At 56.4% G+C, this 25,594-nt stretch overlaps 1 protein-coding gene across 5 annotated transcripts in view; it reads left to right on the forward strand.

Moving 5' to 3' along the window:
- AGRN (agrin) overlaps nucleotides 1–25,594 on the forward strand; it is a 126,057-nt gene that overhangs the window by 95,237 nt on the left and 5,226 nt on the right. For 3 of the 5 annotated variants that reach the window (XM_069782621.1, XM_069782623.1, XM_069782624.1), the window contains 25 exons: nucleotides 361–506; nucleotides 680–785; nucleotides 1,148–1,261; nucleotides 2,981–3,145; nucleotides 4,584–4,727; nucleotides 5,106–5,230; nucleotides 5,642–5,747; nucleotides 5,981–6,364; nucleotides 6,519–6,653; nucleotides 8,112–8,239; nucleotides 10,523–10,637; nucleotides 10,975–11,094; nucleotides 11,668–12,024; nucleotides 13,262–13,454; nucleotides 14,106–14,321; nucleotides 14,581–14,810; nucleotides 15,272–15,406; nucleotides 15,572–15,668; nucleotides 16,100–16,264; nucleotides 16,639–16,750; nucleotides 17,864–17,875; nucleotides 19,243–19,359; nucleotides 19,663–19,852; nucleotides 20,620–20,707; nucleotides 25,315–25,539. In XM_069782621.1, coding sequence (XP_069638722.1) covers nucleotides 361–506; nucleotides 680–785; nucleotides 1,148–1,261; nucleotides 2,981–3,145; nucleotides 4,584–4,727; nucleotides 5,106–5,230; nucleotides 5,642–5,747; nucleotides 5,981–6,364; nucleotides 6,519–6,653; nucleotides 8,112–8,239; nucleotides 10,523–10,637; nucleotides 10,975–11,094; nucleotides 11,668–12,024; nucleotides 13,262–13,454; nucleotides 14,106–14,321; nucleotides 14,581–14,810; nucleotides 15,272–15,406; nucleotides 15,572–15,668; nucleotides 16,100–16,264; nucleotides 16,639–16,750; nucleotides 17,864–17,875; nucleotides 19,243–19,359; nucleotides 19,663–19,852; nucleotides 20,620–20,707; nucleotides 25,315–25,539 — 3,925 coding nt within the window. The remainder of the gene's footprint in view (nucleotides 1–360; nucleotides 507–679; nucleotides 786–1,147; nucleotides 1,262–2,980; nucleotides 3,146–4,583; nucleotides 4,728–5,105; nucleotides 5,231–5,641; nucleotides 5,748–5,980; nucleotides 6,365–6,518; nucleotides 6,654–8,111; nucleotides 8,240–10,522; nucleotides 10,638–10,974; nucleotides 11,095–11,667; nucleotides 12,025–13,261; nucleotides 13,455–14,105; nucleotides 14,322–14,580; nucleotides 14,811–15,271; nucleotides 15,407–15,571; nucleotides 15,669–16,099; nucleotides 16,265–16,638; nucleotides 16,751–17,863; nucleotides 17,876–19,242; nucleotides 19,360–19,662; nucleotides 19,853–20,619; nucleotides 20,708–25,314; nucleotides 25,540–25,594) is intronic. The other 2 variants (XM_069782622.1, XM_069782625.1) reach the window with 1 other exon arrangement.

The raw sequence follows: 25,594 nt of genomic DNA on the forward strand, positions 1-25,594 counted from the left end.
GTAGAGAGGAAGACCTCAGGCCACTTGCTAAAGCATCCCTTTGCAGTTTTCATTATGTAGGCTTAGCACAGTCTTGTGACAGCGCTGGGAGAATCTGCTTTCTCCAAGGGAGAGGGATCTTCTCCATGGTACAGGCACAAGCATCCTAATATATGTGGACCCAGGATTCTGGGGTTGCCTGTGCTGAAGAGGTTGAATCCGCTGTGATTTGGATGGGCCTGTGTAGCTGTGGGCTGCTTCCCCTGTCTGGGGCACAGCCTTGTGTCAGGGAGAGGGCTTTAGCCCCATCCCCTCTGCTTTCCCCTAACTCTGCCCTGCTGGACGTGAGCCCTTTCTCATCATGATCTTCCTTCGCTCCAGAGTGTGGCTCAGGGGGCTCGGGCTCCGGCGATGGTAGTGAGTGTGAACAGGACCGGTGCCGGCAGTACGGGGGCTGGTGGGACGAGGATACAGAGGATGACCGCTGTGTGTGCGACTTCACCTGCCTGGCAGTGCCACGCAATCCGGTAAGCACGCTGCGCGGTTCCGAGCTGCCCGCCGCAGTCCTCGCTCCCCTCCTCTCTTCTCCCTGGTGGCCTTCCCGCATGCTTCCTGGGCAGGAGAGGGCATCCCATGGATAGGGAACCTGCCTTCCTGTGCCAGGGACTGCCCTGAGCGGTTCCCCTCCCTGTCCTGGCAGGTGTGTGGCTCTGATGGTGTGACCTACACCAACGAGTGTGAGCTGAAGAAGACACGGTGTGAAAAACGCCAGGATCTCTATGTCACTAGCCAAGGAGCCTGCCGCGGTGAGTCCCCCGGAGGCAGCCAGCCCCCCAGGCTGACACAAGCTGTGTGCGCTGGTCCCCAGCCTGGTGCCCTGCAGTACCATCTGCCCTTTCCCTCGGGCTAAGCAAGGAAGTGCTCACTAAGGACACAGCAATGTCTTGGTGTTGGTTTGCTGATCCCCGCCACATCATTCCTGTTTCGTGCCCCATGCTTTCCCTGGCCAAGGGTAGGACCTCACCTCATCACCTGTTCCCAGCACCTCTGCTAGGACCACGTGCTTTTGCAGGAATGCTGCAAGCTGCTCGATCCATACGTTGGCAATACTGTCCCGCGGGAGCCTGCGTGCCAAAGATAACCCGTACCTCTCTGCCTTCCTCTGCAGCCCTTGCCACGACCCCGCCACCTCTCCTGGTTGTGCACTGCAGCCAGACCATCTACGGATGCTGCCCAGACAACATGACCTTGGCGCTCGGAGTGGGTGCAGCTGGATGCCCGAGTGAGTGAATATTGTGTTCCCACCTGGGGGAGCGTGAAGGACCTTCAAGGATGGCTGGAAGGCAGGAGAGAGCAGGTGGAGGGGGGACTTGGGGTCCCATCCCAGGAGAAACAAAGGAAGGTAGACCTTCCCCATTCCTTAACTAACTAGTGACCTCCCAGGCTCAAAACGCCGCCATTTATCGCCAGCTCCAGGCTCACAGCATGCACACATGGGGATGTGCATGCAAGCTTCGCCTTCTATACCTATTAGCGATGCTCTTGTCCTTTCAAAAGCCCTGAGTTGACTTCCAGGTCTAAGTCCCTCTGAAATGCAGGAAGACAGCATGGTGGCTCAGAACTCGTCTGGTGCTGAGTCCGTGCTGGACCCCCCAGAAGGTGCCCCTAGGGCTAGACCGTGCCCTCTGTGCCTTCAACCCATTGGTACAGGCTTAGGGCTTTTCACCGGCCTGAGTGACAAAAATATTGCTTGTATCTTTGCACTGCAGGCTGAGGTGGAAGAGAGCTTTCGGGTTCACCTAGGGACCTTCTGCAGGCCACCCCAGGACCAGTGACTAGTGGGTGACTGCACTGTGCAGGAAGCTGAGCTAGCAAATATTTCATCAATATTTATTAAATAATTATCAGAGTCAGCACTTTAGCAGAAGGTGCATTTTGAAAGGCATTAGCAAACTCTGAACAGCTGAGGCTGTGACCACCTGTTAGGGAAACACATTACCCTGCGGAGACATGATTCACGCCGTGCTTGGGCCTGGCTAATGCCTGCTTGATGAGGATGTAGTGCTGTTTAATGTGCCGTATAATTTAAAAAGCAGCAGCGTTCAGAGAATGTCCAGAGATCTCCTGGCAGGGGGTGCGTGGGGTGGGCTGCGGGCCGAGGTGGGCGCTGGATGAGTAGACACATGGTGGTGTGGTGTGTGCTGGCCAAGAGGGGCTAGCAGAGCAGAGAGGAGCTGGTCAGAGTGATGCTAGGGGAGGACAGAAGCCTTTGGCTTTCAGCATCGCCCTGCCAGTGGCGGTTGGGAGTCATGTTCCTCTGCGTCTCTGATGGAAGTCCTGTCCCCTGCCCTCCAATCCATGGACACAGCTTCCCAACTGACTGGGATTCAGTATCCCATCGGTTTCTATCCCACCTGTGTCCCTGCGCTGGTAGCAAGCATACATCAGGAGGTAATTACCACTTAACCAGTAGCTTGAAGCCCCTAGGGCAGATGTATCCATTGCTGCCTGTTCTGGACGTGCCATTTTTCTGGCAGTCTGGGGATGTGTGCGTGCACCCTACTTGCTGCTCCCGAGGTCTCCCTTTCTCTCCAGCTCTGCCCCATGTCCTCTTTCTACTGCTCCCTGTGGATAAAGGGAGCGTCTCTCTGTCTATCTTTGGATCATTTCCCTCCATCAAGTTCCTAATTAATGAATTAATGATAAACTTCTAATAGCTTCCTCCCCGTTTGATGTTAATGAGAGAGGAGTTCTTGATGACAGCAAAGCGAGCGGGTTAATCCCTGAAGATTTAGCTCCCCCTTGTAGCTGAGGCAGAGGAGAATTGTTGAGACCAGCTGGTGAAACCTCCTCCTGCCCAGCGTGAGACCACGTTCCTGCCCCAGCTGAGCAGCTCGCTGGCTCCGCAGTCGGTCCCTCCACCCTGATGCAGCCCCCAGCGTCCCCCCTTCTCCTTGGCCGGGACTCAGCCTCACGCTCTCTTTTTCTCTCTGGCTCCCAGGCACCTGCCAGTGCAACCCCTATGGCTCCTACGGGGGAGCCTGCAACCCCGCAACGGGGCAGTGCTCCTGCAAGCCAGGCGTGGGGGGCCTGAAATGCGACCGCTGCGAGCCCGGCTTCTGGAACTTCCGCGGCATCGTCACCGACAGCAAGAGCGGCTGCACGCGTGAGTGTGGGCATGGCTGGGTCCTCGCCCCTCGTCCCGTGCAACTCTCTGCTGGCACGGCTCCCTGGCCTGCTCTGGGGGGGCTCAAGGCATGGCAGGGTGTCGTGCTATTTAAAAAAAATGAGCCCTAACGTTGGTCCTGTTGTAAGTCACCTCCGGTGGCTGTTTTTGCAGAGCTTGATGACTTGCTCCGTGCAAGAGAGACAGGGTGGCCTGAAGCGTTGCATGGGTGCTGTTGCTCCTCCGTGGTGCACCTTGGCTAGGAGACAGCGTCTCCTTTCGTGGGCCTGCTCCCTGGCCAGATATTCTGCAGGGCTGCTGGAGCCCAGCAGGAATGAGCCCTGGTGTCCTGCATGTGGTAGGGCAGGCAGGTGCAAAGGAATGGGTTTGAAGCGGAAGGAACGAGGCGGTATTTTTGCCCGTTGATGCTGACCCCAGCAGGAATAGCTATGGGAAAACAGCAGTAAACGAACAGAAAAAAAGCCCTCTTTATTTCAAGCTGCATTGGAGACCCACCCAAGAAATCCAGTAAGTGCCGACTAGGCAGAGGCCAGAACAGCCAGGGGGAAGAGGAATTATTGGGAGGGGATTGCAAACAAGAGAGAATATGATTCTACCCATCTCTCACTGAAATCACAGATAGCTGTCCGCTGTGCGGTAGATACATCTCAGGCTCCCATGTGGCGTAAGCCCCCGGCCGAGGGACTGAATCCAAGTGCCCTGCTCAGAGGTAGCAAGCTCCAGCTGGAGACACCATTGTGCAGCTGAAGGGTAGGAAAGATGCTTTGTGCTTCGGAGAGACAACAGGCAGGCAGACTCCTGGGTTCCTCTCACAGCTCCAGGAAGGAGTGCTTGTCTAAACGCTGGCATGTCAGGATTCAGTAGGTGCAGGTCAGAGCCAGAAAGCTTAAATTGGAAATAGGATGTCAGCTTTGTAACAGCAAAGGCATCACGCTGCTGAAATGTCTTCCCAAGTCTGTACTTAATTCACTCTCACCTGTAGTCTTTAAATCAGAGTGGGGTCTCCCTCTAAAAGCAGAATCGCAAATGTCAGTAGGTAAAATACTCTGGCCTCAAGCTAGACAGGCACCAACGGCCACTATCTCTTCTACCACCCCTCTCCTTTATCTTGCTCCAGAGAGAGGCAGAAGGTCTCCTGGGATGGGCGAACATTCCTATGGGAGCCATGTAAATCTTTAGTGCTGATGGGAATGTGGGTCTGTGGGGCAGATGTGGGGTCACAAGCCATAAGACCATGGTCAGAGGATAGCGGTTCCCGCAGCTGGTGTGGGGTCAGTAAGTAACGAGTAGCAGTGAGCATTGGGATCCTCCCCTGGACCCTTCTCCGCACTCTTCTCTTGGGTCGTTGGGGGACCTGAGTGAGTCTGGCTCCACAAATCCACCAGCAAAACAGTGTCTTTTGTCCCTTCTTGCCCAGCCTGTAACTGCGACCCGGTGGGTTCAGTGCGTGATGACTGTGAGCAGATGACTGGACTGTGCTCCTGCAAGACTGGTATCACTGGCATGAAATGCAACCAGTGCCCCAATGGCAGCAAGCTGGGCATGACCGGCTGTGAGAAAGGTGAGGGAGCCGCACGCCAGAGGGATTGCGTGGGGCACCGAGAAATGGGTGCTTGGGTACTGCTGAAGGGCAACACATAGGCCCATGAAAGAAATGCGTTCCTCCTACCTTGCGTGCTTGTGCTTTAGAGGAAAGGGGCCCTGGTCTCCATTCCTGGCTGGATTCCTGTTATCTGTGCACTCATGCCACAGCACGAGAGACTGTTTCTTTTTTTGGTGAAACTCTGTCTTGTCCACTGGTCTGAACTGCTCTGGCGAGTCTGTGGGAGAGCTAAGACCCGCTGGGAGGAGAGAGGGATTTTGATTCAGCATAGCCTGTTTCTGTGTGATCGGTATGTGCTTTGTTGGTCATCTCTTCCCCCTTCTCTCCCTACCCCAGACCCGTCAGCCCCAAAATCCTGCGAGGAAATGAGCTGCGAGTTTGGGGCCTCGTGCGTGGAAGTCAACGGCTTTGCCCACTGCGAGTGCCCATCCCCTCTCTGCTCAGAGGCCAACATGACCAAGGTTTGTGGGAGAGGCAGCCATGGGGGGCTGAGTGGCGTGGGGGGGACATGTGGCTAGCTCGGCTGCGTTGGGCCAGTGCACGCAGCGCAGGGGTCTGATGGCTCTTCGCCCCCGCAAGAAGCAGGCAGGCAAGTTCAGTCACTGTCTTCGGTGCGTGGGGAAAGGTGACGTGCGAGTCAGAGATGTCTCCCAGCAGAGCTGGGTGCTCCATGCCCCATCTGGCACCTCTGAGCTGCTCAGCTCCGGGGCTTCCGCAGCCCGCCCTCCGGTCCCTCTGTCCAGACCGTTGCCTCTTTGCCTCAGAGGGACTCCTGCGAAGCCTCTGCTTCCAGCATTTAAGAGACCGGTTTATTTTGCCCAGGGCTTGGAGGAGGACAGAGGTGCAGCTCACATTTCTCCTCTGTCTCCCAGGTGTGTGGCTCCGATGGTGTCACTTACGGGGACCAGTGCCAGCTGAAGACCATCGCCTGCCGGCAGGGACAGGTCATCACAGTGAAGCATGTGGGGCAGTGCCACGGTGAGTGTCTGCTGCTCTCGGTGCTGGGGCAGTGCCAACCCTCTGGCCTGATACTGGATCCAGGTCTGGCTGCCTCCCTCTGTGGTTCCTCGCTGTGCCGTGACTCTTCATGGCGCAGCAGATGCACTGCCCGGGGCGGGTGCCTGAGGGTTTGCAACATGCATCCCAGTGTCACAGGCAGCCTTTCCCAGACCTGCCCCTCCTCACCTACCCTGTCTTGCTGCTCCTTTCAGAGTCCATCACTCACACAAGCCACACCTCACCACCCACACCACTGCCCACGCTGCCCTTGGACAAGTTAATTCTTCCTCCGCCACTGTGGCTCACCACCCGGGCTCCGGAACCCACCGAGCTGGCTACCAGCTCCCTGCTGTTGGAAGCCAAGCCTACTGAAAGAGATCACCCTACAACAAGGCGCATCACGACTGCCAGACCAGCCACTACGCCGTGGATGACCCATGGGGTGTATAAGACCACCGTCCGCCCGCTCTCCACCGCACCAGTGGTCCTGGCCACCACCCAGCCTGCCTACGTTGAATCAGGGAGTGCAGAAGGCAGCGGAGACCAAGAGATGGGCATCAGCGGAGACCAGGAATCTAGTGGGGCAGGCTCTGCCGGTGAGTGTGCGCTTCTTAGGCTTGGCATGTTGGTTGTGAGCTAAACCGTACCCTGTCCCTCTCAACGAAACGAAGTTGTGTCTCGGCCTTATTCTCTGACACGGAGGTGAGGTCTTACCTTCTGCTGGTGAATGCTCCTCTTAATGCCCTGCAGGGGAAGAGGAGGTGGAGGAAAGCCAGGTAACTTCTACCCCAGCCATCGAGAGAGCGACGTGTTACAACACCCCGCTGGGATGCTGCTCTGATGGCAAGACTGCGGCTGCTGATGCAGAAGGCAGCAACTGTCCGGGTGAGTTTGTCCTCGGGGCTGGGCTCTGGGCTCCCTTGCCGTGGTCAGGAGTCAGCCTGAGCTCTTGCAGGGTGCAGGAGAGGGAGAGATGGCGGAGAGAGCAGCATGGTGCTGTGCTTGCTCGGCTGGCAGTGAACGTGGTTCCTGCGTCCAGTCTTGGGGGCTGGTGTGTCCCTGAGGGGGTCGTTCATGGGGACGTGCCGAGCCATGGTAGCTGGCAGACGTTGTGCCCACCTGCCACAGCCCCCAGCAGCCAGCCCTGGTGCTTGGGTGGGTGCTGCTGTTGACATGGGGAGCCAGGGCAGTCTGCAGTTTTCTTCGCTTAGGTGACCACTTTCTTCCTTGACTGCTACAGCCTTAAAACTTTGACCAGCGTTTTGCCCAGGCTTCTGGAGAGCTCATGGCTGGCACTAGAGGGAACAAGGGAATTTCTTGGATTCCCATTTTATCTGTGTCAATGGCTGTAAAGGGAGTTGGGCTGACCAGGACCAGTTTGGTGCCAGGGCAGGCGGGGAGAGCAGCTGTAGCCCCAGCGTCCCTGCTGGGCTTCCTGGGGAGTCTGATTCACGCTGTGGTTCCCAGAGGTGCGCGCTGCTTTCATGACCTAGGCGGGATCCATCTTGCCTGTCCCTTTTCACACTGTCCATGTTGAGGAAACACAGAGCCACCTGCGCTCGGTCAGAGTATTGGTTGCCCTGTACTTACGTCCTCGTTACCCTAAAAATTGTTGCTCTGGGGCCATCTCCCAGATGTTTCCTCACTGGTCACTGTGGTTCTTCTTAACTGTCCCTGTTCCTTGGGGTTTCCAGCAGGACATCCCCTGTTCCTCTGGACACCCCATTCCCCTTTTAACCCACAAAAGGACAGCTGCTGGGAACCTCCCGTATGGTTACCCGCAGCGGGGATCTTTCTATAGCTGCCTCTGCACTCCCACAGCTCCCCTGGAAGGGAACCACACCTTGGGTTCCTGTTGCACTTTTGGTCTGCTTTTGCAAGGCTGGCCACAGCCTGTTAGCTGGCAGGGCCTCTACTTCCCTCGCCCAGCACAGGTCTTCTCCTTGCCCAGAGTCCACATTTCACCCTCTTCTGCCCCTATTTGCATGCACGTGTCTGATCCTGCCGTATTGACTATGTGCTGCTCTGGCTAACGTCTTTCTCTTGTTACTCAGCCGGTGCAGGGGGGCTGCTATCCGGGCCGGAGCTCAGAGGAAACCGTATGGTAAAAGCTGCCATCTCCAGCCTGGTCTTTGCCATCTGCTCCAGCACCCTCTGATACTAATCCTCCATGGCGCTCTCCCAGACCCATCCAGACTAACCCCAACACTGGCACTACCCACACACTGCCATCACCCTTTCCCCCCAGGGACTCGAACGCTCCTTGCGGCTGTCAGCCACATGCCTGTCCCCTGCCCTCAAGCCGACTAAAGGCATTTGTCTTGTTTACCCTCCCTCCCATAGCTACCAAAGTCTTCCAAGGAGTCCTCATCTTGGAGGAGGTGGAAGGCCAGGAGCTGTTCTACACACCTGAGATGGCTGACCCCAAGTCAGAGCTCTTTGGGGAGACGGCCAGGAGCATTGAGAGTGCGGTGAGTTCTTTGCACTTGATCTAGGGTCTGTCTAGGGCTTTTCTGGCCTCGGCAGAAGAAGAGAGGACCCTGCCCACCTCTGTCTGTCCTGTGGTGGACAGACGACTAAACCCCAACCGTTCACTTCCAGAAACGCAGTCGTCCCCTTCTCAAGCGAGCAGGCTCTCTCCGCGCCGCTGCTAATAAGCCGGCTGGTCTGTTCAAGTAGCTGGCTTCCCATGCGGAGCCAGCCTGCGGCATCCTTGCCTGCTTGTGTCCGCTTGGCCTCTGAGATGCCAGCGCTCTGCAGGAAGGCTGCCCCGCTGAAACAGGGACCGAGAGCTGTCTGCTTTCTGAGCACTGCTCCCCAGGTGCATGTTACGGTCCCCTGTGCCACCACCACCCTCTGTAGCTGCAGACGCTCTTGTTGTCCCGACCGTGGGGACCACTGTGGGTTTCCTCCTGCTTCGCCTTCTCGTTCGTGATGGTTTCTGGGGAGGCTGTGGCCTGTCATTGCTGTCTGTTAAATGGGAGCACAGAGACCTGTCTGCAAAAGGTGTTGAGTGCCTTGGAGGAGCATTGCTCCATGTTACGGGTTTGGTTTTTTTTTTTTTTGAGATGGGCTTAACCTCCTAAAGTTAGGAGTGAACGTGACTTACCACCAGGGCCAGCACTTTTGTGGGGTGGGCAGTTAAGATGTAAGGAGATGATGCACCGGTTCTAAGAGGTACACTCTGTGAATTTGTCCAATCTCTCTTTAATCTATGAGTGTTATTAGCCTCTACTATATGCTGTGTCAGTGGGTTCCATACTTTGTTATGTGCTGGGTCAAAAATTATCCTTTTTTCAGCTTGATCTTGGTGGTAGGGCTGTTTAGACAAGAGGTTCTGCCTTAACGCCTGGATTTCCCAAAGTGTCCTTATCTCCATGAAAAGCCCTTAGACAAAAACGTGTCCCAAACCCCTTTGCCCCTCCAGTTCAGCTACACAACTTGGGATGCTGCTTGTGTAAATCCAGTCTCCCACTTCCAAGGAGAACCCCCCTGCATTGCCAGCTCTTGGAGTAGGCGGACTTTGCGTGGCAATGTGTACATATGGGTATGCCAAGGAAGCGCTGGGTGGGGTAGCAACTTTATACTGTAGCCTGCAGTGTGGCACAGCAAATACAAAGCATCTTTGCGAGGAGATTAACATATTTAGAGCTGGTTCCAAGCTGCATTTAGAAGTTGGCAAGCCCTCAGTACCATCATATAAGCAGATGTGTGCCTGGCATATGGACCATATGGTTCATGCAGTTCTGAATCACAATAGCAATATTTCCCAATACAACAGTGGCTTCTATCTGAGGGTGCAAACATGCGCACAAAAGCTTCATTCACTGGTTCATCCGTTCTCCCCCTCGAGAAGGCAAGAGACTTTGCTGGTTTCTGTTTTCCCAGGCTGGTTGAAACGAAGGCATAGCACCGGCCGTCTGCGGCTGGGCTGAGAGTTCCTGCCACAGCCCTGTGCTGCAGAGACCTGTTGTCCCTGTGCAACCTACCTGCGAATGCCCATGGATGTGATGTGCTCCTTTACCCCTCCGAGGTCGCTATGCCCAAAATTATAGGGGGAGGCTATGCCATGGGACCATTAGTCAGTTAATTACTTTCTTCTCTCTTTGCCTTGAAGCTGAGGGAAGGAAGCAGTGGCCTCTAGCTGTGATGACTGCTGCCCAGCGCAAGGCTGGACAGATAGCTAGCAGGGGTGTTAAAGCCCTGCCTTGCTGTAAGACTTGGACTGTCACTGTCTCCTTCATGTGATTTCAGACAAATCCTGCAATGTCTGAAAGCCAAATTTTAAAAGGCAGTCAGGTACTTAAAGATGCAGAATGGTGCCGTATGGGATTTTCCAAAGTGCCTAAGCAGGTTTACACAGCTTTAGAAGAGATCAGTGAGACTTAGATGCCACACAAAAGAAAATCCCTATATGAACTGCAAGGTGTCTCTGGTCTGGCTCTGTTCCGCTCTTCTTCATGGGTACAATGGGGATAGCTCGCTTTCCCCACGCTGTTTCTGGATCCTGTTCTTACCTTTGACTGCAGGCCATAAAGAATAGGGACCATCTGAAACTGTCACCCTACACAACAAAGCCCTGTTCTCTGCATGTCTCAGTGGGATGGCTTGCAAAGGTTTGGATGCAAACCCCTGTGGGCTGAAACCAAGGAGACTTGCTGAGAGTCAAGATCTTTTATTGAAATGACCAATGTCCTAAGATCTCCCCCTTAATCAGTTTGTTTATCTTTCCTCCTGCACCTCCGACCAACTAGCTGGATGAGCTTTTCCGCAATTCTGACGTTAAGAAGGATTTCAAGAGCATCCGTGTCCGAGACCTGGGGCAGAGCAGCGCTGTCCGTGTCATCGTGGAGTCCCACTTTGACCCAGGTAAGAACCCTCACGGTGCTGATTCACGGTGGCATCACCATCTGCCTGAGGATGGAGCAGGCACTTCCAGTCAGGCTGCCAGCCTGAGAAACATGCATGCGGCAAGGAGCATGAAAGAACCTTATTAAAATTTGCCAGGGCTGTGTCTTCGGTCCAGCAAAATCAACAGATGCCGGGAGGAGGTGCACCCTAAGCTGGTGCCTGGAAGGCTGGAAGCGTTCTCCTAGGGAAAGGAATGATTCGGATGCGTTGCGGGGAGGTCATGAGAGGGAAACTTCTAGGCGGGCCCTGCATCTTCACTCTTGCCTTTCTGTTTTCTCCTCCTGGCTACCATCAGCCACTTCCTACACGGCAGCTGATGTCCAAGGGGCCCTGCTGAAGCAGATCAGAGCTTCCAAGAAGAAAACCATCCTGGTGAAGAAGCCCCAGCAGGAGCATGTCAAATTCATGGACTTTGGTGAGCCCCCTCTGTCTGCAGGCAGTCCCCCTCTCTCAGTTTAGGCTTTCAAATGGGCAGGCTGGCTCTTCTGGTCTTGCCAGGGCCTTTCATCTCTAGCAGTAACCTGTCAAATGCTCCCCCAGACAGTGCCCTCCAGAGCCAGGGCCCAGAGGTTAGTCCGTGTGCCCGGACTTGTTCTCAACTCAGGAAGGCCATAACGGGGCGTAAAATTGCTCCTCTCTTCCACAGCACATGGCACATGGCGATGTGACACTGCCCACGGACCTGGAAAGTGAGCCCTTGCTGGTACTCGTGAAGGGGTGGCCAGGCTAGCCCACACGATCTCATGCTGATAAACCTGAAACGCTGATTTTTCTAGGAAAGAAAGGCGTATGGCCGCACCGGGCACGCAGCTCTGCCTGGGAGCATGGCTGTCCCCGTGCCAGGGTGGGAGGGCTTCTTTTTGGGTGTGCGGTAGCCTGAGAGTAAGCTTCTTTGCTGGCATCTCACCCCAAAAGTCCGAGCGGCTTTCCCTGCCCCCAGAGAGGGTTGCAAAGCACCAGCCTCCACCTGCATTTTGCTGTGTTCCAGACTGGATCCCCAGGCTCTTCACCACCACCGTGACCACAACCACGGCCACCACCGTGGCACCCGCCACCACCCGCAGGTACACGACGGCTGCCGCTGCCACCGCGGTCCACGTCTCGCGCCCGGGTGCCATGGGCCGACCCAGCACCAAGACGGCAGGAGCTGTCAGCACCAAGAGACCCACCTCCACCCTCCCCGCCACCACCCGGCGAAAGCCCACCCGCCAGCCCCCCGCCACGAAGAAACCCTCGCGGCCCTGCGACTCTCACCCCTGCCTGCACGGCGGCACCTGCGAGGATGACGGCAAGGAGTTCACCTGCAGCTGCCCGGCAGGCAAAGGGGGAGCCGTCTGCGAGAAACGTACGTGCTCTCCGACCCATGTCTGTCCCTACTGCGGCAAACTGCGTTGACTTGCACGGGGATGGACGTGCAAACCCAGCCCCGTAACTAGCACTGGCACCGCACGTGCGCCAGGCAGGAGGCACCGCAGGGCTCAATTTGAGCGGCTTTCTTAACTCGGCCAAGAACAGGTTGTACGTGCACTATGCATTGTAAGAGGCAAGCACGACAAGGCTGCAGGGTAAGAAGGTGCCAGGAGCAATTTCTTCCTGGCTCCGCTTCTGATATACCAGCACCCCGAACCATGGGGATTGTGAGCTGCTGCTTTTTTATCTCCGCTCACGGTATTGTCACTCACAGCTCCTGCAGCTAGGGACTGCTAGTTAGTGTAACAGAGAGACAGGTACTAACTGTCCTCTCGAACGCCAGGAGATGTGTGCTGATAATTCAGGCTGTATTGCCTGGTGCTCGTGGCTGCTTAGCGAACAGCTGCAGACTGGCAGCGTGCTTAACCAGAGTGGCTGTTATTTACTGTGAGTTCTCACTGGCAGTTTGGTGTCACGCCGGGGGCTCTGGGTGGTTGTGAGTGCTTATTCCTGAAAAGCTTTGTCCCTAAAGCTATAAGCTGGAGCGCTCAAAGCTGCTACTGGATGTGGGTGTCCAGCCCCGTTAGTTTTAATAGGGCTTGGCCTTCCAGATCCCTTGGAAAATCTCAGCTGCAATAAATAAAAGCCTGGAGTGATGAATGTAAACCTGTCATGTGGGATTCTGGGAGGACAGATAAAAATTATCTAAGGAGCAGGGAAGTTGAGTTACGAGGAACTGTGTGTACAGCAGAGCTCAGCTGACGGCACAGGGGATGTGATAGCTGGGCATGGAAAGGACCGACAGCGCTGGTCCTTACCTGGGGGGAGCTGATTGGGACACCACTGAACCTAAGTGCTGGGGGAGCAATACCACAGATCTCTAAAGCCTGGGAGAAGTCTTTGGAGGGCATGCCATCACGAGGGGAGTGGGTTGCTACCAGTATGAGTGTCTGGGAGGCAGTGATGGGATAATTGCAGAGGAGCATGGGCCCAGGGGAGAGAGCGAGCTTCTTTCTGCCATTTCGCAAGAGCTCTCTTTGTTTGTACAGGTAGGAAAATGTTCACAGGTTCATGTCAGGCCTTTATCTGCTCTCTATCCTTCTGTTCCCTCCTCTACTTCATCCCCTCTTCCTTTCTCTACCCCCCCCGCCCTCCTCCCCCGGCTCTTGCAGCTATCAGGTACTTCATCCCCAGCTTTGGTGGCAAGTCCTACCTGGCCTTCAAGATGATGAAGGCGTACCACACCGTGCGCATCGCCATGGAGTTCAGGACCGTGGAGCTCAGCGGGCTGCTGCTCTACAACGGGCAGAACCGTGGCAAAGACTTCATTTCCCTGGCACTGGTTGGTGGCTTCGTGGAGCTCAGGTGGGTGCCCTTCCCCTCAGCCCTGTGCAGTATGGGGGAAAGCGGAGCAGCCGCTCTTGCCAGAATGGTCCTTGCACAACACCGTGAGGGTGCTGGGCTCAAACTTGAAGGCTAAGAAACTGTAGCATCAAATGGACAGCAAGAGGAGCATTTTTTCCAATCTAATAGGAATACTAAGGGGACTCCTTCCCTGTGGCACTTTGTAATGAAGTTAATTCTCATTTCGGTTTGAATTTTGAGAAGCTAAAAGGTGTTGGTTTTTTGAGCAAGTGAGAGGTCTTGTTTTGGCGCTGGTTTTGTACTGGAGAAAGCAACGCAGGGGAAGAAAGAAAGGGAGAAAGGCCCCAGAAATCGGAGCTGAAATGATTTTTCCAGTTCCAAAAGCCAAAGGCGCAGATTCGGAATGAGGTGAGGTGGAGGGCAGCTCTCTGGAGACTGCAAAGTCCAGACGAGTTCTCAGGCAGTCAGTCCCGATGCTCAGCGGGGGACAGCTGTGTGCTCCGAGTGCAGTCTGGTCCAGAGCTGGGGAGGGAGGTGGGCTCCCCAGTGCTCCCAGCTTCTCCCTGGGATGCGGCAGCCCCCGTACCATGGCACAGATGTCACCTTTCTGCAGGGTGGCATGGACACAAGCCTCCCCCTCTTCTACTCCAGGTTTAACACCGGCTCCGGCACGGGAATCATCACCAGCAAGGTCCGCGTTGAGCCTGGCAAGTGGCACCAGTTAGTGGTGAACCGCAACCGCCGCAGCGGCATGCTGTCTGTCGACGGGGAACCCCACGTCAGCGGGGAGAGCCCGACGGGCACCGACGGGCTCAACCTCGACACAGACCTCTTCATCGGGGGAGCGCCGGAGGACCAAATGGCTGCGTGAGTGCGGGCGCTGGACCGCTGTCCTGGGTGTCGCGGCATCTGCTGCGGGCAGAGCATCGGTGGCTGCAGCCCTCTGCCTGCTAGCGGGCTCCAGGCGGTGGCTGGAGGGTCGTTGGGGATTGGGGCTTCTCTGGGCCTTGGGGGGGCCTCTTAACGCCTCGCTGGGGAGCACAGCCTGACCCAGATGCTTGGAGATCCTCTGCGTTTTTGTCCTCGGGGACAAAACTCCCACCCACTTTGTCTTCTGTCCCCTCAGGGTGGCAGATCGTACCGCGGCTACAACCGGCCTGAAGGGCTGCATCCGCCTCCTGGACGTGAACAACCAGATGTACGACCTGCGGGAGAAAGGCAGCGATGTGCTGTATGGCAGCGGGGTGGGCGAGTGCGGCAACGACCCCTGTCATCCCAACCCCTGCCACCATGGTGGCATCTGCCACGTCAAGGAGGCAGAGATGTTCCACTGCGAGTGTCTCTACACCTACACCGGTACGGGGAGGGGGCTGCGGACAGAGCGTTGCTGGGGTTTCTCATCCCGCTGGCTGGCCCTGAGGGATCCCAGAGCCTCTGGGGCTCGTGTTAGGAGCTACAGTGGGAAGGGAGGCGGTGTGGGTTAGAGGGAGAAGTGTAGGATGAAGCCGCATGCAGCGAAGTCGGTAAATTTAAAATGTAGACCTGTTCATATGCACATAAGGCAAGGGCCAGGATCTGTTTGTTCTCATGCACAAAAAAAATTTCGCCTTGCATTTTAGGGGCGTAGTCTGGCAAGGGTATCATCTGCCATTTGCGGGGTCCACTGCGGGGGGCTTCTAGGGTCATGAGAACCTGAGAGGGGAGAAAAAGGCTGGCAGGGCATCAGGAGACATCAGAGACATTTGCGTCTGGCCAAATCGTTCCTGATGGCCGTCGGTTTGAGAGGCTGATGTGACAGGCTGCCTTTTCTGCCGCAGGCCCGACGTGCGCTGACGAGAGGAATCCCTGCGACCCTACGCCCTGCCACGTCTCTGCCACCTGCCTGGTGCTGCCGGAGGGAGGTGCCTTGTGCGCCTGTCCCATGGGTCGGGAAGGAGACTTCTGCGAGCTAGGTGGGACGGGAGCCCGCAGAGGAGCGGGTCTGGGGAAGGGGGTGGAACTGAAGGTGCTGATTTCCCCAGCCTGGGTGGCCAGGAGGCTTTGCCTGCTGTGGCTCTGGGGCACTGGCTGAAGCTGCTCTGCCTCCTCTTCCTCACCATTCCCTCGTTTGTGCCCAGTGACGGAGCAGGACCACACCATGCCCTTCCTCCCGGAGTTCAATGGCTTCTCCTACCTGGAGCTGAACGGGCTGCAGACCTTCGTTCCTGACCTGCAGTAAGTGCCAGGGAACGGGAGAGGGGCAGGTGAGCGCATCACCTGTGTGGCTGACTTGGGGGAGAGAACTTGTGCTCTGAGCCTCGCCTGTCACACACTGGCTCTCCCTGGAGGTTGTCCCTTTCGCCTGCTGGTGGTTTTGTCCGCAGGGACTGGCATCGCCAGAATCCCTGCAGCCAGACTGAGCCGGCACTGTGCCCTGGGTGCTTGGTGTTGCAACAGGCTGGGTAAACAGGCACTGCGGGGCAGCACCCTGAACACGGCAGATGTATCTCGTACCTGGCAAGGGTGCCTTACAGGGGTGGCATCTCTCTGCCATACGTGTAGTCCCAGGCAGGCAGAGGTCTTCCAAGGGCTTGGCACACGGGGGCAGAGGAAGAGAGCGTGTGGGCAGGTGGACCAGAGGGTATCTGTAATCCGTCTCTCCTCAGGGACAAAATGTCCATGGAAGTTGTGTTCCTGGCCAAGAACCCCAGCGGCATGATCTTCTACAACGGCCAGAAGACAGACGGCAAAGGGGACTTTGTCTCTCTGGCCTTACACGATGGCTTCCTGGAGTACAGATACGACCTGGGCAAAGGGGCAGCTGTGCTCAGGTAGGGTAGGCTGTGGGCTGGGAAACTGCTCGTCAGGGCGGTGGTGGCAACAGAAGCGTGGAGGGTCAGTGGTGGCTTTCAGCGTCCAGCGCTGGCTTTGAGCTCCCCTCCCCAGAAAACCATAAGGAAGCATGGGGGGAACAGGCTCCCTAGCAGCCTCAGCTGTGTGCAGGAATGGCTCTTGGTCGGCTGTCCCTCTGCGCCTCTTTCCCAGGCTAATGCTGGGCTGTCTGTGAGCTGGGGCAGCCCAAGCTGGTCAAGCTGCAGTGGCCTGGGCAGCCCAGGCTGGTCACAGGAGGTTTAGAGCACCGTGTTTGCAGGTGGTGATGGCAGAGCTCTCACCCGTGTGTCTTCTCCTCCCTTCTCACCACCAGGAGCAAAGAGCCAGTTCCCCTCAACACGTGGATAAGTGTCTTGTTGGAGAGGAATGGGCGCAAAGGGGTAATGAGGATCAATAACGGCGAGAGGGTGATGGGAGAGTCACCGGTAAGTTGATGGGCCGGGGAGAGCTCTCTGGGCTTTCAGCCCTGCTCCTCTCATGTGTGAAGTGAGCCAAGAAGTTCCCAGGCTCGTGGGCTTTTAATCCCTGTGGTGCATGTCTTTAAGGCTGGAGGAGGAGTGGGCAAGACCCAGGGAGAAAAGGATGCTGCATGGTAGAGCTTACCTGCCTCTCCTAGCTGCTCTGCAGCCTGGCCCTGGAGCTGTAGGACAGCAACTGCCCACCTCTTCCAGTTCTTCCTCCCTCCTTGTCCCACACCACACACAGAGCTGCACCGCCTTTGCCAGCGACACGCATGCCCCGATTTCTTGGGACCTTGGTTTCGGGGTGTGTTTGAGCCCTCCTCACACTCATGCATGCACACACCCCATCCTTTTTTGCAGGTCCTCAAGTGTCCCCGTATTGGGGCGGGTACGCGAGGCACCCTTGCAGCCCGTGCTGCTGCTGTGTTGGACCGTGAGGGTTTCAGCCTGCACCCTTGGTGCTCAGGAGCCCTCCGCAGTGCTGGCTGCACAGAGAGCTCGGCTGGGAAGAAGTCACGGAGTAGTAAAAGCCCCGTTGCACTGTTGCTGCTGAATCCATTAGTGCCTTCTCTTCTCTGTTTCCAGGCCGGCAGCTTACCCCTGTGACTTCTCCCTGTGCCCTGTCCCCTCTGCACACTTCTGTCTCCACACAAACAGCCGTTCCCCGGGATTCCGTGGCAGGGCCACTGGCCTTCCTTTCATCTGCCTTTCCAGCAGGGAAGCTGATAATGCAGGAAAAGCCCCAATTGCTGCTGAACTCATCCTTAAGATCCACCTAGAAGTGCAGCATCAAGTTTATGCAAAAGAAGGGATTTCTTCCTCCCCTCACTCTTGTCTTTTCAAGCTTCTCTCCCAGCAAAGGTTTCCCCTGGCCAGCAAGCGGGGCAGCGACCCCTCCTGTTGCCTTCTGTGGCTCCCCTTCCCCTTCCCTGGCTACTCCAGGCACAGGTTGCAGCGGTGGTCTTGCAGCCCTGCATGTTATGATGTTACCCACTGATCTCCCTTTTCTCTCTCTCTCTCTCTCTCTCCCTTTGATTTTCATTTGTATTTTTCCCTCCCCTGCTGTCTGGATCCCAGAAATCCCGTAAGGTAAAGATAAGTATGACCCACTGCACCTCCATCTCATCTGCCATTGGCACGTTGTTCTTTTTTGTTTTCCATTCAGATCTCAGTGTTTCACCCGCTCCCCTTCCCATCTGACCAAGCAGCTTTAGGATCTCTGTAGATTAGAGACACTCGTTTCCTCTTCCGTCATTAATTTCCAGCCAGTTGTTACATTTTGTTTTGGAAGCATCTCAATTAATCCAGTCATGTTCCTTGTGTTAACTCCACAAAGCATTAGCTAGTGATTCATATAACTGCATCTTTGCCTCGCTGCTGTGCCTCTGGGTCCATCCCAGGTGCTCGGGAAGGGACATCGCTCCTGTTGTGTGCCCGGTGAACCACGTGGCTGAAGACTCACCCGGGACTTTCCGTGCTGTGCAGTTGGGGCTGCAGGGTGACAGCAAGGAGGGAGTCTTTCTCCTCCAAACACACAGCCACATGAGATGCAGGAGAACCTACTCTAGCCATTTGCTGTAGGGGACCTGTAGCAGCCGGATGAGCCCAAGCTGAATCCCTCTGGTATGCGTTTGGGTTTAAACATTAGCCCTGGCGAGACTGAAGCAGTATTTGTTTACTCAGTTTTGGGGGCCACGCAAAACCAGAGGCCTCCACACCTGAGAGCATTAGAATAGCATCTCCACAAAACTAAATTCACAGAAAACCTTTAACTTGTGTGCCTGCTGGCCGGCAAGACCTTGCAGCTTGGCATGAGGAGGTTCGCTGGAGGCTCCTTTCTCCCAAGCGCCCTTTACGCAACCCGGTTTGGTGCCAGATCCATGGAGCTCATCCTCTCCCTGGGCTCAGCAGCGGCTCACCGCGGCAGTGCCGTGGTTGGTGGCCGGCTGCAGGTCCTGGTGGCCGGCTGCAGGTCCTGGTGGCTGGCCAGGAAGGCAGAGGGTTGCAGGGTGGTTGGCAGGGGCAGGAGCAGTACAGGGAATGGAGAAGGTAGGAACCTGGTCCCAAGTGGGATGCTGAGCCCAGCCTGCCCATCTCCTGCCTGCCTGCCCGCCCTAGGGCAGGGCTGTCCTGCTTGCTGGACTCCGGCATGCTTTCCAAGGGGCTTTTCTGCTCCTGCCTCTGCAGAGATGGCCAGCGGTATCCCACACCAGCCCTGCCCCAGGACACAGCCCATGACTTGAGGGAGGAAGGCAGGGAGTTGGGGGGGACAGGCGGGTGTTGCTTGTTTTCCCACCAGCCTGGTTTCTGGTTGTGCACGGGTGCCTGCTCTGCCTGCAGCGCTGCCCTGCTCGCAGCCTCCTCTAGTCCCCACGGAGCTGGGCCAAATGCCCAACTTGCAGCTTAGGGATAGCCTGACATCTTCTCCATCTCACCTTCTTCCCTCTCCTCCCCAGGTGCCTCACACCTTCCTGAACCTGAAGGAGCCATTTTATGTAGGGGGAGCCCCTGATTTCAGCAAGCTAGCTCGAGCAGCCGCCATCTCCACCAGTTTCGATGGAGCGGTGCAGAGGGTAAGGTCCTACTGGGCAGCCTGGGACAGGTATCTGGCTGGGAGATGTGCCATCCGCACTGGCATCGCTGGAGGATAGGCAGCGTGGGTCCATGTGTGCGAGGGGGGAGCATACCCAGTTGAAAAGTGGCAGCGGTGGGTGGCAGAAGAGGAGACGGGTGGGCGTCACAGGAACACGTGGGGCTTGGGGCTGGATTTCCATCCATTTCCAGAGGATACTGGCCTCTGTCCCCCCCGCCATCCCCACAGAGAAGTGGGGCAGTGAAGGCTGACTCTTGCGCTTCCCTTTGCTTGTATCTGCCAGATCTCCATCAAGGGGGTGCCCGTGCTGAAGGAGCAGAACATCCGCAGCGCCATTGAGATCTCCCCCTTCCGAGGCCATCCCTGTACCCAGAAACCCAATCCTTGCCAGAACGGAGGCACTTGCAGCCCCCGGCTAGAGAGCTACGAGTGTGCCTGCCAGAGGGGCTTCTCCGGCGCTCACTGCGAGAAAGGTGAGACTGCCAGGGTAGGGCTGGACACGGACCCTCACCCGCTAGCCAGACATGGCAATGAAACTGCTTTGATGATTAGCTGGTGGCAGCAGGACAGCACATCGCTTAGGCTAAGCCTGAGGTCTTGTCCTCGTGACTGCTGGGAGAGATCCAAGGGGGAACAAGCTGTGGCATTTGCAGGCTGGCACTGTTGTGCAGCTGTGAAGTTGGGGTTATGCCTTTTTGCAGAAATGCAGGCATTACACTGCGTGCAGCAGGGCGAATGCTGCTGCCCACAGGTAGATCACCCAGCCCTGTCACCTCCTCCCATCTGATCCTGTTGTACGTTGCTGCACTCACTTGAAGCAGCCTGGGGCAGGGAAACATGGTTTAGTGCTGTAGCACATTCACCTGGAGGGCCTGAGCAATGCCTAGCTGCCTCCAGATCAAGGTTTTTTTCCTCCTAGCTCCCTGAATCTAGCGCTTGGGCCATCACCAAGCGCAGGTTCCTCCCCAGCTTCAGCCAGGCAACCAACAAGGCTGCAGATTTCGTGACAGTTGGCTGCAAAACAGGGAGATGGTCCAAACTCACGGGCTCTAAAGCCACAGCAAACCTTTCCAGGGGCTTGCTTAGAGTGCCACAGTGCTGACATGCCCCAAGGGATGGCAGGTTTGTGCATGCCTTCGTCCTGTTACGAATGCTCAGTGTAAAGGGGGATTTTCCTAGTCTCCAAGGACAGACAGGCCATGCTACATTGCCTGACAGCTCTTCTTTTTCCCACCTCCAGTGATCATTGAGAAGGCTGCTGGAGATGCAGAGGCCATCGCTTTTGATGGTAGGACGTATATGGAGTACCACAATGCCGTGACAAAGAGGTAACTTGGCTGTGGAGCTTAACCAAGGTCAAAAGAAGGAGTTAGGGCTGTTAGCAGGAGGAGGAGCTAGGGTCGAAGAAATCCAAGTACAGCGCTCAAAGAGGGGCAAGCCAAACCGGGGTCGTGAGCAGTCACTTCCAGCCCTTACCTCTAAAGCTCCTTTGTTGGCAGATGGCTTTCCCCATAACGGCATCGCCTGGCCAGCTTCAGGTCTGGATGGTCTCGTTCTGCAGCGTTTGGGCCACCTTCTGGGTTAGCATAGTCTGGTTTGGGAGCGGGCTGAAGCTGGCTGAGTGCACCCCATGAAGATGGTTCATGTGGCCTGTGCCCTGCTCCTGGCTGGTGCCTTTCTTTGCCCACGTCCTCAGGAATGGGTTGTGGGCTGGGTGAGCTGTGCTGAGGGGAGAGGTAGCTCTGCCTGTGGTTTAATTTATGCCTGTCTGCCAGCTCCTTTGTCTGCCTGGCTGTTTGTGCAGCAAGGGTCGGTTCTGCCAGCAGGAACGGGCCGTCGCTGCTGTGGGAGCTGGCTAACCTTCTCCAGCATCTGCTCGACCCTGACCCCATGGGCTAGGGGTACGTGTTTGGACCCTGCGGTCTCTGTGGCTGTACTTGTCCCTGGGGCTTCTCTCTCAAGATAAGCAGAGCCCGCTACGCAGCTGCTGACTGAGGTTTTCTTCAGCCTCTGGGTTGGATATTTCTCCTACAGGAGACTCGTGGTGCACAGCAGTCTGGCTCAATACCCTTCCTCAGCACTGTGCTCCTACAGCCCCCGTGGTTAATTCCCAGCTCCGTGGCACTGGGACGGGGTATTGGATTACGCTCCGTCCATCTGCCTCTTACAACCTCAGGTTCCTTGCTGCCCTAACGCCCTGCCTGGGGAGGGCATCTGTGTTGAGCTGTTGTTTGTCAGTCTCTGTCTGTCCGTCTCTTCTCAATGTCCTTGTTTCTTTGTTTTCAAGCCACCTGACCAATGAGATCCCCGCGTAAGTACAGTTCTCCCTGCCGCCCAGCTCTTCCCTGCAGCCATCTGCCTTCCACCACGTCTCCCATTGCCACCCTGACCACCAGCCCAGCCGCAGGGCAGCGCAGGGCAGGTGTGGGAGGAAGAATACGGGCACTGCCCCAGGGGTCTGTCACAGGCAAGCGTTCCCATTTCAGGGTGAGCAGGACCCAGGTACTGACCGCAGCTCGTTGCGGCTGTACAGGGGTCCAAATCACAGCCAAGATGCAGCAGGAGCTACGCTGCCTGGCTCTGCTGCAGTCAGGCTTTGTCCCAGCAGGATGCTACAACTTAGCCTTAGTTTAAGTGGGTGAGCGTAGAGGAGGAAAGGTACCTCTTCCATCAGCGGCAAAGGCACTGGCGATGGAAATAAGGGATGCTAATCCTGCCCTGATTTTTCCAGTGCTGCCGTAGCGAGGAGGCGAAGCTGGGCGCTAGGAGAATGTTCCCCAGTGAGGGGGAACCCCTCACAACATGCAGTGCAGGCAGGGGGGACAGAAGAAGGGCCTGGGCAGGTGGATGGGGAGAAGGGCTTCTTCCCTAGAGCGGGCTTGACAGCTTTGATTTGCTGTCTGTCTGTCTTGCTGAGCAGCAGGAGTAGAAGAAAAACACTGGTTCATGCAGCCGTATTCCCCACTGCGTGGGGGAGAGTCGGAGTGATACCTGCCTGTCACATCCCCATTTCACCTCATTTTCTACAAGCTGGGGTCAGACAGAGGCTCGGGAGGCCGTTGCGTGCATGCATGCATGCCAACACCTGGAGAGCCACAGAGTCCGTCACCTGCATGTTCACTAATAGTTTGGGAGGTGCTGCAGTGTTTTGGAAAGGGCTTTTTAGGAACCAAGCATCCTCCTAAGCTAGACAGTGCCCTACAGCAACAAAAGGCATGTAGTGGCCTGCACGACAGCTCTGCCATGTCCAGAGTGCCCAGCTGTCCCTCTGCATGGACTCGAGCCACATCCCTGCAGACGAGCAGAAAGCTGCTACGTTTGTGTCCTGCCTCTCCCAGCGCTCTGCAAAGGGAAGGTCACCGTTCCCAGCCTTCTCCCTGCCTGAACCAGCCTATTTTGGCTGTGCATGCTCCTTCCTGCAAGGGAGCTTAGCACTTCTCCCCAGATCCTTCTGCTGGGATTTGGCAGCGGCACTCACTAGCCCCGCCAGGGCTGAAGGACCCATTGGGCTGCCCATAAAAAGTAGTTTCTTCTGCCTCCAGGCAGACACCGGGGTGTGCCTTGGGCAGGGCTAACACTCCAATTGCTTCTCTGGGCTCTGCTGGCCATGACATGCCCGTACTTTTTTTTTTTTTGAATGTACATTTTTATATATACATCTAGTTAGAGCTGATTGTAATGCAGGGCCTGTAGCCCCTACCGCTTGCAGGCGGTGCCAGCAGGACAGCTGTAATCCTGGGTTTCCCCTTCTCCACGCACGCCCTGCTGCCCAAGTGCCCCAAGGCTGACTCAGAGCCCTTACGTGACAATTCAGCTATCTGGCTAGACGGGAGCCCATTCTGCAGCATCCCAAAGAACCAGCCTGAGACCTGCCTGCAGGTCTGCCCGGGAAAGGGTCCTCGTGCAGCGCCGTGGACCAAAAGTTCCCTTCTCCCAGCAGTGCTGCCCTCTGTCCTGTCCTGGGATACACATCCCAGCGGGGCAGCGTGGGCGATTAGCGGGAACACTGATAGTCCTGGCCCAGGAGAGCATGGCAGAGTCCCTGCACCGCTGGGACAGGGCTGTATTCACTCGTTGGCGTTCTTACGCTCACCCTGGCTAAGCAACAACTTGCAAACTTGCCTCGCTGGCTTGAGGAAACTCAGCTCCAAGTGGCTGAGGCTTCCTGCTCATGCTGGGCGGTTTTCTCAGCTTGGCCGTTGTGTAGGGTGAAGAAATGTCGCCGTTGAGCGGGGCTGTGCCCTGTCTGTGAGCGGGGTGGGAGGGAAGGGTCTCCTCCGCTGTCCTGCGCTTATCGCATGCTCCCCTTTCTTCCTGCATCTAAGTCCCGAAGCGCTGGACTATCCTGCGGAGCCCAGGTGAGTCTGTGCCAGGCTTTCAGCTCTTGTATCTCGTGCTCTGCTGTTGCTGCCTCAGCATGTCTCTGTCTCTGTGTGTGTTCTGTGTGTCCATACCCTTGGCTTTTTATTTATAAGGGATGCAGCTCTACAGATGATGAGAGTAAACATGAAGGAAGCCCTGTCCTTCCACAGCAGCTCCTATGCAGCTCCAGCTCTGGCCCTCACTCCTTGGGGACCTAGACAGCAAATAGCCGTGGGTGAAAGGAGAGGCTGAGTTGCCTTGACAGTCCAGCCCTCGTCCAGCCCTTTGGACGCGGTGTCCCTTGGGAATAAAAAGCTCTCTGTGTTGCCCATGTTGTCTGGTCTATGTGTGCACATGTGTCAGCAGTATGTCTCGGAGCATCCCAGGAGAATGGATGGCGACTCCATATGCCGACGTCACCTGTTGCCAAGCCCCTTTTGCCTGTTCCAAAAGGGACTGAGCAAAGATGGGGATGCCAATGTGGGGTAAATCCTGTCCTTCCTTCACTCCGCCCTTAGGAAAAGACACCGTATCTAGGAGAAAGAAGGCTTTGCTGCCTCTATGGACGGTCTCCATCCCCTTCGAACTGCAGGGTGCTCATCATCTCACAGTCCTCAGCCTTTGGGTTCCTGTAGGTCTTTGGTCAAGCAGAGGCAGCGGTAGAGCAAACGCCTCCGAGGCTGATGGCTGTGTCGTGATGGTATGGGGAGCCATGGTCCCCAGGCAGCCCAGCTCTGCTTGCACCTCGGATGCTTGCCAGCAGGATGGTCAAATGGCGTTGACCCCAGCTCAGCTGCTGCCCGCAGATCTCCTGATCTGGCCAATAGAGCCCTCTTTGTTCTGACCTCTCTGAAATCAAAGGCAGCTCTGTGGGGAAAACCCTTCTGCTGGCCACATCGGGGCCAGCCCGGTGCTGTTCACCAGCCCATGTAACAGACCTCTTCCTTCAGCACCTGCACATAAGGAGGCAAAACCAAGACTTGCGTGTCACAGCTTGCAGGGCTTGATGCGTCTGAACTTTATGCTCCATGGAGGGCAAAAGCAAGGGGCTGTAGCCCCATACTGTGTCTTTGGAGGTTCAAGCTGGATGTTGGGGAAAACACTTCATCCCCAGGAGAACTGTGAAGCCCCTGCTCAGGTCACCAGGACAATGGAGGAGCTCCAGGCTTGGTGTTCCCAAGCTCAGCTGGGCAGAGCCACAGCTGCCCTCATCTAGCGCTGGCAATGGTCCTGCTCTGAGTGGGCGCTGGGTTAGAGACCTCCAGAGGGCCATTTCTTTGATCCCGTGGCCTGATTTAAAGCTTTCCAGCTGCTCTCCCTTCCACGCACCAGGCTTTCTGAGCAGGCCTGGGATATTGCAAAGGCTGCGACCCCTCAAGCGCAGCGGGTAGGGACTGAGACCCCATGCATAGCCTGATGCCAAAGGTCGGTTGAAGGTTGTCCTCGGTGGCTGAGCTAGTCGGCTGGGAACAGAGAAGGCTGCTCTGAGGAGCTGACTGGCTGCCTGTTGCTTTTGTAGCCATGTTTCTAACTCTGCTCTTGTCTTCTCCCCTGCTCCCGTCTCACCGTGCAGCGAGAAGGCCTTGCAGTCGAACCACTTTGAACTAAGCATCAAAACAGAAGCCACTCAGGGGCTGATCCTGTGGAGTGGGAAGGGGCTGGAGCGATCAGACTACATCGCCATCGCCATAGTGGATGGCTTCGTACAAATGACCTACGACCTCGGCTCCAAGCCCGTCGTCCTACGATCCACGGTCCCAGTCAACACCAACCGGTGGATTCATATCAAAGCGTACAGGTGCGAAGGCGAGCAGGAGGGGAGAGCGGGACCGTGGCAGATTGCTCTGGGCTGG

The sequence above is a fragment of the Haliaeetus albicilla genome, chromosome 4 (genome assembly GCF_947461875.1).
Source record: "Haliaeetus albicilla chromosome 4, bHalAlb1.1, whole genome shotgun sequence".
Taxonomy (NCBI): Eukaryota; Metazoa; Chordata; class Aves; order Accipitriformes; family Accipitridae; genus Haliaeetus; species Haliaeetus albicilla.